We start from the raw sequence: 14,715 nt of genomic DNA, 5'->3' as shown, positions 1-14,715 counted from the left end.
CATGGCCAGTTTCAAGCTACCAACATGATGTCACTGAATGAAGAGTTTGGGAAGATAATGCTTGAAATAGGCTTTCCTGAGCCAAGTATGATTTACTTAATTTTAAGGAAGGAAAACATGGTAACTTGTAATTTAGCTAAACTAAGATTAGGGTAAGTCATGGGAGTGCCTTACTACTGTTGAGATATGGAAGTGTTGTGAAAAGCAGAGTAGTGACAAAGGATAGCAGAGGACACCTGGGTCTGCAAATACTAAAACAGAAACAGTAGACCTTGTGCCTTTGATAAGTGTCCAGTATTGTCTGGCAGTTCTTTTTTTTTTTTTGAGACGGAGTTTCGTTCTTGTTACCCAGGCTGGAGTGCAATGGCGCGATCTTGGCTCACCGCAACCTCCGCCTCCTGGGTTCAGGCAATTCTCCTGCCTCAGCCTCCTGAGTAGCTGGGATTACAGGCACGTGCCACCATGCCCAGCTAATTTTTTGTATTTTTAGTAGAGATGAGGTTTCACCATGTTAACCAGGATGGTCTCGATCTCTCAACCTCGTGATCCACCCGCCTCCCAAAGTGCTGGGATTATAGGCTTGAGCCACCGCACCCGGCCTGTCTGGCAGTTCTTAATCACTGCTGTCCATAATCATCAGAAAGTCTATGTGCTGTGATTAAGAATTTCCTGGTAGAGTCCAAAAGGAATTTATAAATTGGATTCCAAATAAAATAAGTTTCTTAATATTTTCTTCATTTGTTGCCTATTACTATCTTTATTTTATTTTATTTTTGAGACAGAGTCTTGCTCTGTCATCAGGCTGGAGTGCAGTGGCGCAATCTCGGCTCACTGCAACCTCCGCCTCCTGGGTTCAAGAGATTCTTCTGCCTCAGCCTCCCGAGTAGCTGGGACCACAGGCACGTGCCACCATGCCCTGCTATTTTTTTTATTTATAGTAGAGACGAGGTTTCACCATGTTAGCTGGGATGGTCCCGATTTCTTGACCTCATGATCTGCCTGCCTCGGACTCCCAAAGTGCTGGGTACAGGCGTGAGCTACCACGCTGTGCCTGCCTATTCCTATCTTCAAGAACTTGTTGAAATTATAGTTTATTTGTTGACCCTCTGTCTTAACTACTTTCTCAGTAGTAATTTATTATTTTGATAAATAAAAATAATTTTAGAAGGCATTTGGCATGCTAACAGGAGAAACTAGGGAGCAAAGACATTACTCAAGCTTGATAATATTGAGGATAAAATATTCACACGAATTCTCAAGGTAGTGAATTATTATGGTAGTAAAGTTAGCTGCATTCAACATTTTGGAAAATTTTCTTCAATTTTAGTAATTTTTTAATATGCTATTTTCAGTAATAGTAATCATAACTGAATTCTAACTATACTGTGGTACAGTTTAAAAAAATACTAAAAGATACTGAATCTGTAGATAAAATCAAACCTTGTTGTACCTTTGACACTTATCAAAGGTACAAAGTCTACTGTTTCTGTTTTAGTATTTGCAGATGTAGGTGTCCTCTGCTATCCTTTGTCACTACTCTGCTTTTCACAACACTTCCATATCTCAACAGTAGTAAGGCACTCCCATGACTTACCCTAATCTAGTTTAGCTAAATTACAAGTTACCATGTTTTCCTTCCTTAAAATTAAGTAAATCATACTTGGCTCAGGAAAGCCTATTTCAAGCATTATCTTCCCAAACTCTTCATTCAGTGACATCATGTTGGTAGCTTGAAACTGGCCATGATGGAAGTATACTACAGAACTCAGCAAATGCTACAGATAAGGCTACTTTAAAAACAAACAAACAAACAAAACAGTTGTTAAACATCTATCAACATACCCTTACTTATAATGTAAATTTCTGTAGAGTAGAGTAATTTTGATGTAGGTGAGGGAATTCCTATAATGAAAAAAATATGGGGTAATACGTGTAAACAAATTTTTCAGTCATTATAATGTAGTATGTATTTTCTTCTGCTTTTATTTTCATCTGCATTCAATTCTTTGAATCTTTTGGTTTATTTTTTTTTAAACAAGTTTGTTGAAGGATCACAAATATCAGAGATATGTTTATTATGGTATTTAAAACCCAGTTGAAAGAATCCAATAACTAATCATTTTAAATTAAAAAGGTCATAGAAAATATGTCTTAATTCAATGTGGAATATTAACCATGAAGCAGTCTTGATTTTTTTTTTATTATTTTTTTTTTAAATGTCATGCCTTTAATTAAATTAGCTTTTTTTTTTTTTTTTTTTTTTTTTTGAGATGGGAGTCTTGCTCTCTAGCCCAGGCTGGAGTGCAGTGGCACGATCTCAGCTCACTGCAACCTCTGCCTCCTGGGTCCTGGTTCAAGCAATTCTCCTACCTCAGCCACCCAAGTAGTTGGGATTACAGGCACAAGCCACCATGCCCAGCTAATTTTTGTATTTTTTGATAGAGATGGGGTTTCTCAATGTTGGCCAGTCTGGTCTTGAACACCTGACCTTGTGATCCCCCTGCCTTGGCCTTCCAAAGTGCTGGGATTAACAGGTGTGAGCCACCGTGCCCGCCTAAATTACCTTTTTTTCTCTCTTTTTTTTTCTTTATAATGCTTTTAAGCAGTGTTTGGCAAACTGTGCCTAGTGGGCTCTCCACTTGTTTTTGTAAAACATTTTATTGGAACACAGCCATGCTCATTCATTTAGGTATCGCTTTTGTTTGTCACTACAATGGCATAGTTGAGTAATTGCAACAAGGACTGCATGCCTACGAGCCTGAAGTATTCTCTGGCTCTTTATAGCACTTTGCTGACCACTGCTAGAATTGCTGTTATTTTGATATTATAAAAATGAGCAAATTTATCAATGAAAGTTTTTAACTTACAGTACATACTTTTGATTATGTGTATCTGATTTGCCCTAATGAAAAATTCTCATATCTATTTTATAAAGTTGGCTTTCTCTCTTTTGTTTGTTTTTGAGATGGAGTTTCACTCGTGTTGCCCAGGCTAGAGTGCAATGGCATGATCTCGGCTCACCGCAACCTCTGCCTCCTAGATTCAAGTGATTCTCCTGCCTCAGCCGCCCAAGTAGCTGGGATTACAGGCATGCACCACTGTTCCCAGCTAATTTTTTGTATTTTTAGTAGAGATGGGGTTTCTCCATGTTGGTCAGGCTGGTCTCCAACTCCTGACCTCAGGTGATCCACCCGCCTTGGCCTCCCAACGTGCTAGGATTACAGGCGTGAGCTACCAGAGCCAGCCTAAGTTGGCTTTCTCTTTTAGGCAACCTGTGAAAAGCTGAACAGGTCCAATTCCGAACTTGAAGATGAAATACTCTGTCTAGAAAAAGAGTTAAAAGAAGAGAAATCTAAACATTCTGAGCAAGATGAATTGGTAAGGCTTTTTTATTTGAGGAGAACATAAGAAAAAGAAAATTACCAAGCGTTAACAAATTAATATGATACTGGTTAAAGTATAACATTATTGTAAAAAATGTAAAGAATACAGAAGGTTGTAAATTAGAGAGCAAAATTTTCTGGATCCACTCTTTTCACTTCCCCTTAGAAGTTATTGTGTTAAATTTCTTGCATATTTTTATAAAAATTTTCTATATGCACCATGGAAGTAGCTCATAATAAATAAAAACAGAGTAATCATCTACATAGTGTATATTTGTAATTACTTAACATGTATGTTAAGAACATTATAACTTTTTCTTTTGAAAAAAATCTGTCTCAATGAAAATCTTGATGTATGTGAGATTATTTAGTAAAGCATGTTTGTGGAACTATCTTGAGCCGATATAACTTAAATATTAGGAAATATTAAAGTTGATATGAGATACTATTGTTATATAATGTTTATATAAAATACCTTTAAGCATATGGCTAAATAAACTGAGAAAGTTTCTTAATTTGAGCTCTCACTTACGGAGCAAAAGTGTTAGGTTAACAGTGTATCTAATATATATGGCGTTTTGGAAACTACAGTTTAGTAAATATTTATTGCCTGATACTGTCTTTCTAGATGGCAGATATTTCAAAAAGGATACAGTCTCTAGAAGATGAGTCAAAATCCATCAAATCACAAGTAGCTGAAGTAAGTTGAATTAGTCTAATAGGTCTGTTGCTTTTAAACTGACTTTAATTTAATTTTTTAAAATTAAGAAATAAGATATAGGATTTGAGATATAGTGGATCCCAGGGATATATATTTTTATTTTTATATATATTTTTAGCAATACCTAGATGAATAAGCATGGCTGTGTTGCCCAGGCTGGAGTGTAGTGTCACAATCTTGGCTCACTGCAACCTTCACCTCCTGGGTTCAAGCAGTTCTCCTGCCTCAGCCTCCTGAGTAGCTAGGATTCCAGGCATGTGCTGCCATACCTGGCTAAGTTTTATATTTTTAGTAGAGATTGCGTTTCGCCAATGTTTACCAGGCTGATATCCAACTCCTGAGCTCAAGTCATCAACCCACTTTGAACTCCCAGAGTGCTGGGATTATAGGCATGAGCCATCATGTCCAGCTTGTGTGTGTGTGTGTGTGTGTGTGTGTTTTTTTTTTTAACATAAAGTACTTCAGAAAAGTTCATCTTTTCAATAGATGTGTTTATGGAGCTATTACTGTATGTTGAGCACTGGTTGCTTGACACTTCAGAAAAGTTCATCTTTTCAATAGATAAGTGTTTATGGAGCTATTACTGTATGTTGAGCACTGGTTGCTTGACACTTAATAGACAAAAAAAAGTCCCCATGAAGTTTAAATTTTAGTAGTGGAGATAGAATAAATAGTTATCAAAATTTGCTGCATGGTACATAAAATGTTACAAGAGGTTAAATCATTTGTTGAAGGTTACATCATAGCAAGTTAGTGGGAGAGACAGAATTAGACCCAGATTCTACACAAGCCTTTTTTCTGCTACACCATGCTGCCTCTGCTGTTAATATTGGCATGGTTTTGCCTTTGTTTAATACTGTGTTCTAGGGAGTATGTGTAAAGATGAGCTATGTATTAAATTAATTGTTACAAAATTGATATTTTTTGTTTTACTTAGGCCAAAATGACCTTCAAGATATTTCAAATGAATGAAGAACGACTGAAGATAGCAATAAAAGATGCTTTGAATGAAAATTCTCAACTTCAGGAAAGCCAGAAACAGGTATGTGCTCTCTAGGGACTCCTCAACTTGTAAATATGTAATTACACATGTTCTTGGCATCTTCAGGACTGACCCATGGTACGGACAGGTGTAGGCTTTTCCTGGAAAGCATGAGAGCAGGACAGTCTCCCATACATCCTTCGGTATCTGTCTCTTTTGTATAGTATACAAAAGTGTATACTTTTGGCCAGGCATGGTGGCCCACACCTGTAATCTCAGCACTTTGGGAGGCCGAGGTGGGTGGATCATGAGGTTAAGAGATTGAGACCATCCTGGCCAACATGGTGAAACCCCATCTTTACTAAAAATACAAAAATTAGCTAGGCATGTTGGCACACGCCTTTAGTCCCAGCTACTCTGAAGGCTGAGGCAGGAGAATCGCTTGAACCCAGGAGGTGGAAGTTGCAGTGAGCTGAGATCATGCCACTATGCTACAGCCTGGGCAACAGAGTGAGACTGTGTCTCAAAAAAAAAAAAAAAAAAAAATTGTATGCTTTTGGCACCCTCTATCCCCAGAGCAGGGAAGGTAAGCAAGGGCATTTAGCATTTTTGTAATCATAACCAACTTCTTAACAGCCAGACTGACGGGTTACAGAGAATACAAGTTAGGATTATTGAAGTCATAGATCTGGGGCCTAAAGATAGAAGCAGTTCTGGTGGCAGATCAAATGAGGATGTGGCATTTGCCCTTTCTCTTCCCCATATACGTAGATATTCCCACATATATTTCTTCTTCTGCTTTGCCAGTATAATTGTAATTTTTCCGTAGGAAAATTTTTCAGTGATTAAATTATTATAATTATCCAAATATTACTAACATCAGAGTCACATGGTTTGTTCTTGTTACATATTGTCTTATCCAATATTTTCCTTAGAATTAATAATTGTTTCATTTCTTGTATATTTATCCAGTTCACTTGTATGCTGTCTTCTAGATATACCTTATTTATGCCTTCAAGTGCTTGGGTTAATCTGTTAGTTTCGCTTTCTTTTTTTTTTTTTCCCCAATATTCATTTTTGTCCTGTATCTTTTTTTTTTTTACTTGAAGCAGTTTTTTTCTCAAGTCTCTCTTGGTTTAATAAGAACTTATTTTGCAGGTGTATGTTCTGTTCTGTGTCCTGAGATTTCAGTTCGCCCTCATCCCAATGATTCCCTTGTCTTTCTCCAGTGCTAGATCTTCTATTTCCTATATGTAAGACTTGCTTATTTGTGGTTAATTCTTCTAGTTAAGTAAGTTTCTGAGGAAGAAGTATAGGAGGTAATTTTTTTTTAGAACTTTCATGCCTGAGAAAGTCTTGTTTCTCATACTTGTTGATATTTTCGTTGAATATATTCTCAGTTGACATTTTTTTCCCCTCAGAATTTTGACACTGTCATTCCATTTTCTTGACTTTCCAGTATTGCTTTCAAGAAGTCAGAAGCTATTCAGATAATTGAACATTTTTGATAATCTGCTTTTTTCCTCCCTGGAAGCTTTTAATATCTTCTTATTGTTTCCTGTTCTCTGAAGTTACGTGATGATGTGCCTTGGTGTGGGTTTTTTTTTTTAAATATATATTTTGTTGGACATTTTTGATCTGGAAACTCTTGATCTAAATTCAGTTCTGGGACATTTACTTGAATTATCTCATAGTTTTTTGGTGGATAGTTTATATGATAAGTGTTTGAAAATCTCTTCTTTATTTTGTGTCTTTGAAACTTCTGTCCATTTTTCCTCAGGTTTTCCACTTACAAGAGGTTTTGTTTGTTTTGATTATGCCTTTTATTTGTTTCATAGATGCATGTCTTATCTTGCTGAGGATATTGAGGAGTTTGCAGTTCCCTGAGTTTCCTGTTTCCTTCCTTTCTTTTTTCTTTTTTCTTTTTTTCTTTTTGGTTTGTGTCTTATCTGAAAGGTTCTTCATTCAGATGTTTGGTGATTCATGGCTGGCTGCTCATATAATACTGTAGCTTTCAAATCTAACTGGAAGCTCTCATTTGTCACTGGCGGGCTTCTCTCTCTCTCTCTTTCTCTTCCTTCCCTTCTTGCTTGCTTTCTTCCTTCCTTCCTTCCTTCCTTCCTTCCTTCCTTTTCTTTCAGTGGAGTCTTGCTCTGTTACTATGCTGGAGTGCAGTGGCATGATCTTGGCTCACTGCAACCTCTGCCTCCCAGGTTCAAGCAATTCTCCTGCCTCTGACACTGAAGTAGCTGGGAATACAGGTGCACGCCACCACACCCATCTAATTTTTGTATTTTTAGTAGAGATGGGGTTTCACCACGTTGTCGAGGATGGTCTCGATCTCTTGACCTCGTGATCCACCCGCCTTGGCCTCCCAAAGTGCTGGGATTACTGAGCTACTATGCCTGGCCACTGGTGGACTTTTCTATAGGATAATCTGGTTAGAGTGTTTCTTTTGTTTCTTTCTTTTTTTTTTTTTTTTTGAGACAGACTCTGTTGCCCAGGCTGGAGTGCAGGGTGCAATCTTGGCTCACTGCAACCTGTGTTGCCGAGGTTCAAGTGATTCTCCTGCCTCAGCCTTACGAGTAGCTTGGATTACAGGCATACACCACCCATCTGGCTAATTTTTGTGCTTTTAGTAGAGATGGGGTTTCACCATGTTGGTCAGGTTGGTCTTGAATTCCTGACCTTAAGTGATCTGCCTCTCTCTGCCTCAGCATGTTGGAATTACAGGCGTGAGCCACTGCGCCTGGCCAGGTTAGGGTATTTCTAATTGGAGGATTCTTACTTGTTGATATTTGAAGACTATTTCCACAGGGATGAGTCCTCCACAGGTCCCATTTTGGAGGTGTAAACCTGTTTGCCAGTAGCCTTGCAGCTCAGTCAGGGAAAGAGTGCTGGTATCTCTAGTAAATTTCCTCTATTTAATACTTTTATGTTTTCAGTATGTTACTTCTACCTTCACCTGGATAGATGTCCTTGAGTCTCAGGTTCCATCTCTCCAAAGAATAATGCTGCAGGGTTTTGCCTGTGGAGTCTTCCTATCACACTTCCATCTCTTTCCATTTTCTACTTCTACAGTTATCTTTGGTCTCATCTATTCTCTTTTTTTCCTTGTGGGTTTATGCCTTAAAAAAAAATCTCTTTTCTTGCATTTTAATAGATGTGAGGAGAAAGTGGTAGTAAACCCTGTGTTAAATTGCTGTGTTACAATCAAAAGTGGCCTTTTCCACCTTGGAAAATATTTCACCTAGGTCAGTCTTACTCTTTACAACTGCTTTCATCTAACTCCCTTTTAATCATCAAAGTTCTTGAAATTATCCGTATTCACCGATTCCATGTTCTAATAATGCACTCTTTCTCTAATGTTTTAATACTGCATACTGTGTACTCAGTCTGTTTATTAATAACTCATGGGAGATGACCTAATCACCAAGTGTGAATTTTTTTCTTGAATTCTTATTTGTTTTTACCTGTATCATTTGATTCTTTTATTTATGCATAGAAAAGGATTTGTTTTTCATGTGTAAGGAAATATGCTAATGAAGTCTTAGTTTTGCAGAGAAATCCAATAATTACTATTTGGTAGAACAGAATTTTAAAGACTAAATACATTTAGACTTCTTCATGTATATGACCCATTTCTTTTGTGAATTGCCTGCTCAGGCTTTTTTTTGTCCGTTTTTCTTACTGACTTGTAAGGCTCTTTGCATGCTAAAATGTTATGAATTCCTTTCTTGGTGGGGTGCAGTGGGTCACACCTGTAATCCCAGTGATTTGGAAGGTCCACGTGGGTAGATCGCTTGAGACCAGGAGTTCAAGATCAGTCTGGACAACATTGCAAGACCCTGACTCTACAACAACAACAAAATAGCAGTTTATGGTGACATGTGCTTGTAGTCTAGTTGCTTGGGAGCCTGAGGTGAGAGGATATCTTGGGCCCAGTAGTTTGAGATTATGGTCTAGGTTGGATGACAGAATGAGACCCTGCCTCTTAAAAAAAAAAAAAAAAAAAAAAAATTCTTTCTAGTTATTTGTCTTTAAATTTCTTTTGTGTTATATTTGATTTGTGAAGCTTTTAAGCTTTATGTAGTCAAGTCTACCTTTTATAATGATCTTTCTTTTTGTGTCGTGTTCAGAAAGGCTTTTCTTTCCTGTAAAAGTATATACAGTAGAATATTGTTTGTACCGAATCTGATCTGTTCTAGATTAATGGTATTTCTAAAGTTCAGTTAGTGTAAGTACAAAATTGCACAATGATTTAAAATATAAATTTTAATGCAAGTAAGGTATGGTATTTTATATGGGATATATAAGAAATGGTAAATGATCAAATCAAATCTAAGATATGTATGTCTCAGAAAACTTTTATTTGATATACATATGTGATATAAACTATTTGAAGAATGTGTATGTTATTTTACGCTACCCTATTCTGAAGGTTCTTTGAAAACAAGAGCTATGTCTGTCTTTCTTTTTTAAGTAGCTGCACAATGCCTTTTTAGTGTCTTTTAGTGATTTACCCGTGTGATGAGTTGCATTTTTAAAATGTTCATTTTCAGCTTTTGGAAGAAGCTGAAGTATGGAAAGAACAAGTGAGTGAACTTAATAAACAGAAAATAACATTTGAAGACTCCAAAGCACATGCAGAACAAGTTCTAAATGATAAAGAAAATCACATCAAGGTAAATGGCTCTACTGGTTTTAGTGACCAAGTTGGCTAGAGTTTTATACTAATTCTGAAATCTGAAAACTAGTTTTTAGCAGCTTTTATTATCACAACATATTTTCATAACATATTTGGCCAGATTTTCAAATGTTTCTTGAAGACTTACAGATTTGTAGGATGTACATACACATATACAAACATATTTATATGAAAATTCTTTGTGTCCTTTGTTTTTTAGCCTACATATTTAATAAAGAAATAAAAATAATGGTTTTTACCTTTTCTCTTCAGGATGTTACCTGCTCCTGTTAAGAGGATGTTGGGAAGAGTTTGAGAAATTGGACACATGGTTAGATATATTAATTGAATATCTTTAACTAGTGTATGTACTTTCATGGGGAGGAATACTTTTTTTTTTTTTTTTTTTGGAAACAAGAGTCTCACTCTGTTGCTCATGCTGGAGTGCAGTGGTGCAATCTTTGCTCACTGCAACCTCTGCCTCTGGTGTTCAAGCAATCCTCTGTCTCAGCCTCCGAAGTAGATAGGGTTATAGGCATCCGCCACCATGCCTGGCTAATTTTTTGTATTTTTAGTAGAGGTGGGGTTTCACCATCTTGGCCAGGCTGTTTCTGATCTCCTGACCTAGTGATCCACCCACCTTAGCCTCCAAAAGTGCTGGGATTACAGGCGTGAGCCACCATGCCTCGCTGTGGCATATTGCTTTATTTATTTATTTATTTATAAACTTACTGTACTATAGGGTTTGAGATTCTTTTACATAACAAGAATAAGATGCTAACCTCAGGCTCTGCTAAAAGCTGTGGGCCATGTTATTTGTGCCTGGAACTCTGAAGAGAGGGAGGAGATTGAAGGGTGAAAATTGTAGAGCAGAGTATATTTTTAGGTGGGTCCCTCCAGTGGAATACATGACACATCATTTGATTATCTGTAGTGTTAGAAAATATTTCTTTATTAAACAACATTTAAAAAGTAGTTTTGGAAAACCTCTAATATTCCACTCAAATTCTCTTTTATAAATGTCTTTATCTCAGTTGAACTCCTTAATTGTTTGCTTGAATAAATCAAGTAGAAATCTACAGTCTTTTTATACGTTATATATCTCACTGCACATGTGTTTGATGTCACACAGAATTTACTCTCATGTTAGTTAGGTCACTGTTATTTGTGACGTGAGAAATGTTACATACAAAAATATTTTACTACTTTTTAATCGTATAATATTAATATGTACTGTACTTGATTTGGGAATAACTAGTTTTGGTTTTTATCTTGCAGAGTTTAATAGTCAATAAATGTTATAGTCTTAAGACTTTACAAATATCTTAGTAACAGGTGGAAAATAAGAACTCTTGTGCTATCACTTATGTGGATTATTTTCAAACTATAACTGTACGTTCAGAATTTGTAAAGCTGTTAGTATAATAGCTTTACTGTCTCTGTTTTTCCCCTTTGTTAAATGTCAAGATTCTGACTGAACGCTTGATAAAGATGAAAGATTGGGCCTCTATACTTGGAGAAGAGATAACGGATGATGATAACTTGGAATTAGAAATGAACAGTGAATCGGAAAATGGTGCTTGCTTAGGTATTAAGTCATGACTCATCTTCTTTTGCTAAAATGGTGACTAGCTCTTCTATTTCCTTTTTGTTCCTTGTGTGCACCATGTTCTTTACATGCTTTTACTTTGGCATGTTCTGTCTGTCTGCAACACACTGTCTTTTCTCACCATCCCTTATAGTTAACTTTAGCTGGAGTACTGCCTTTTCAGTAAGTCTTTCTCCAACTGCTCAGACACACAGCCTCCCCGCTGTTTCCTTTGCATATTATACATGTCTTTATTATAGCAATTTTCAATCATAATTACATCATAATCGTTTCAATGCCTGTTTCCCCCTGTACTATAAGCTAATCAAATGGATGAGTGACTAGTTTGAAAAATGAATGTTCTATAAATGAATACTTAAGGATATTTCTTTTTCTTTTGTCAGAGGTTCAGATGGTTACACTCCTTTTAATCTTAGGCATCCAAATTGTTATTGCCATTGCTGATTGTGCTCTAAAGTTGGCAAAAGTGGCAAAAGTTAGTTTCACTATAGCCACTTTGTATTCTCACACCAGTTCCTTTGACTTAAAAAAAACCTTTTTATTTTGAAATATGGCTTCATAGGAAGCTCTAAAACTAGTACAGAGGTTCCTTGTACCCCTCTCTCATTTGACCCCAGTGGTAGTTCTTCAGACTTTTATGTCATTTTTCTGTTCGCTTCCCTAGCCCCCTGTATAAGTAACACATTTATTAAGGAGGAAGAAGTGTGATTAAAATTTTTTTCATAATATTAATATATTGGAAAGAATTACATCCCTAAAATAAGTATATAAAGTTCTGTTTGTACTTTTTAATTTCTACTTCATTATGTATAAAATAATCCTTTCTCTAATTGAGAAAACTCATGCTTGTTTAATGTTATTTTAACTTGGGTTATAATTTTACTCATATTTTGGATGCTGTAAGAATCCAAGAATAGTTAAGAATTGTGGTCTATATTTAGATGAATATTGAATCCTTGCTATAACTGTTCTTGGAGTTGGAGCTGAAGAACCTTGTTAAATGATAATGGCATTTCAGTGTTTTTATTGTTTAGCTTCCTGGGAGCAGGTCCCAGGCCATTCTGCTTTATACCAAATTCTTTATTGTAGCAAGAAGAGGGATTATAAGTCTCTGGTTGAGTGAACTGATAAAATTATTTGGATGTCTTTTGTCATATTGTACTACTTTCCCAAATCATTGTTGTGCTTTCAATTTTCACTGTAGATAATCCTCCAAAAGGAGCTTTGAAGAAACTGATTCATGCTGCTAAGGTTTGTGTTTCATAAATATAAAGAATAGGGGGAAAGAAAGAGAACATAGTTTAAACTCATATCTCCTTTAGTGACTGTTTAAAAAGTCCATTTTATGTTCCCATAGAAATATATTCAATAAATGATCAGAATTTTTGTCATCAATTGCTTTTTACTTTTAATTATTAACTTTAGAAATTTATATAATTTTTAGAATTTATCAAAATAAAAAATTCCAAGTTCTGTACTCATTTTTTCAGATAAGAATATATTTAAAATGTTTCTTGTATTTTATCTTGTACTTCCCTTGATCATTCTTTTTTCTTCTAGTCTAAGTATTTTCTTACCCTTTCTGCCCTAATCCTATTTTGGGAAGTAAATACTAGGTACCTTTTTTTTCTGGTTTATTTCTTCTCTTTTCCACCTTAGTAGTGGTTTCCTAGTTTTTGCTGATCTATATGAAGTCTTGGTAATGCACTTTGAAGGCTGCTTTAATAAAAACTTTGGTTGAAAGTAAATAGAATGAAAATAGTCACTTTTTAAGTATCCAGTGAAAAGCATTCACTACTTTTCTCTATCTCTTGTTCTGAGACTTAACAAGTATTAATGACTTTGCTAGTTTTTTTAGATGGAAGCTGCATTATTGGTTTCTGTATTCTAGGTGATAATTCATCAAAATGATAAAATAACTTAAAAAATGTTAGGGGTGTTATAATGAGGTTTATTATTTTTTTTAAATAACTGATTAATGTTACTTTTTTCCTTCTCTTCTTTAAAGTTAAATGCTTCTTTAAAAACCTTAGAAGGAGAAAGAAACCAAATATATATTCAATTATCTGAAGTTGATAAGACAAAGGAAGACCTTACAGGTAGGTCATCTGCATACATACTTTTAATGTTTTTCTAAGTAAGTACATCTCCTTTTAGAGAATGGTAAAAATTAATTGAATTAATTTTGGGAAGATCCAATTTGATATATATTTTTTTAACTTTTGTTCTTGTTGGGTATTTGTGAAACATTAGTCCTGATTTTAGTTGTCATTGCTAAAGGCATACCAATTTCTTCTACATTTATGTAAAATTAATGAATTTTTTAGATAAACATGTAAAACCATATTTATCTTTGAATGTATTACACTGTTATGTGTTTGGTATGGTTTTAGATGTTTAAAAGTAGCAAATTGAAACTTGAAAGTCTTTGTTAATTGAAAAATTGATCTTCAGTAGTGGTACTACCTGCAGTATGATTCATTCCTTTAATGTACATATGTAGTATATTAGCACATACAAGAGTGATGTTAGACCTGTAGAAATGACGTTTTTGTTTTAATTGAAAACATTTATGTTTATTTTGCAGATAGTGTTTGTATTTTCAAAAAGTAAACAAGTTCTGTCAGTATGTTTCAGAAGTTTTAAAATTGGGATAAATAAGGAGGCTGAGGCAGGAGCATTGCCTGAACCCAGGAGGCGGAGGTTGCGGTGAGCCGAGATGGCGCCATTGCACTCCAGCCTGGGTAATAAGAGCGAAACTCCATCTCAAAAAAAAAAAAAAATTGGGATAAATAGCATCTCATTTTGTACAAATAAAAATTTTAAAAAATTACCATGTACATTTGCATCAAATAAGACCAGAAGGACTTACTCAAATGTCAATAATGATTATCTCCGAATATGGGATTATGGGCAGATTTTTATATTCTTTTCATTTACCTGTATTTTCAAAAACTTTAACAATAAGTGAACTGCATTTATAATACTATTTCAAAAGATTGAACCACCAAAGATAGAGGTTATTAAAAATTATCGTGGGCCGGGCGCAGTGGCTTACGCCTGTAATCTCAGGACTTTGGGAGGCCGAGGTGGGTGGATCATGAGGTCAAGAGATCGAGACCATCCTGGTCAACAAGGTGAAACCCCGTCTCTACCAAAAATACAAAAATTAGCTGGGCATGGTGGCGCGTGCCTGTAATCCCAGCTACTCGGGAGGCTGAGGCAGGAGAATTGCCCGAACCCAGGAGGCGGAGTTTGCGGTGAGCCGAGATCGTGCCACTGCACTCCAGCCTGGGTAACAAGAGCGAAACTCCGTCTCAAAAAAAAAAAAAA

The 14,715-nt window shown here is 35.8% G+C and overlaps 1 protein-coding gene across 11 annotated transcripts in view; it reads left to right on the top strand.

The window, feature by feature from the left end:
• The window catches only part of MIA2 (MIA SH3 domain ER export factor 2), a 107,619-nt gene that overhangs the window by 51,345 nt on the left and 41,559 nt on the right, over nt 1-14,715 (top strand). For 10 of the 11 annotated variants that reach the window (XM_074393533.1, XM_010339445.3, XM_074393534.1 and 7 more), the window contains 7 exons: nt 3,268-3,378; nt 4,012-4,083; nt 5,042-5,146; nt 9,649-9,771; nt 11,241-11,361; nt 12,587-12,633; nt 13,391-13,481. In XM_074393533.1, the coding sequence (XP_074249634.1) occupies nt 3,268-3,378; nt 4,012-4,083; nt 5,042-5,146; nt 9,649-9,771; nt 11,241-11,361; nt 12,587-12,633; nt 13,391-13,481 (670 nt within the window). Of the gene's footprint in view, nt 1-3,267; nt 3,379-4,011; nt 4,084-5,041; nt 5,147-9,648; nt 9,772-11,240; nt 11,398-12,586; nt 12,634-13,390; nt 13,482-14,715 lie in introns of those variants that run through there. The other variant, XR_012516241.1, reaches the window with a different exon arrangement.

The sequence above is a fragment of the Saimiri boliviensis genome, chromosome 2 (genome assembly GCF_048565385.1).
Source record: "Saimiri boliviensis isolate mSaiBol1 chromosome 2, mSaiBol1.pri, whole genome shotgun sequence".
Taxonomy (NCBI): domain Eukaryota; kingdom Metazoa; phylum Chordata; class Mammalia; order Primates; family Cebidae; genus Saimiri; species Saimiri boliviensis.
This window is presented reverse-complemented; position numbering and strand designations above follow the sequence as displayed.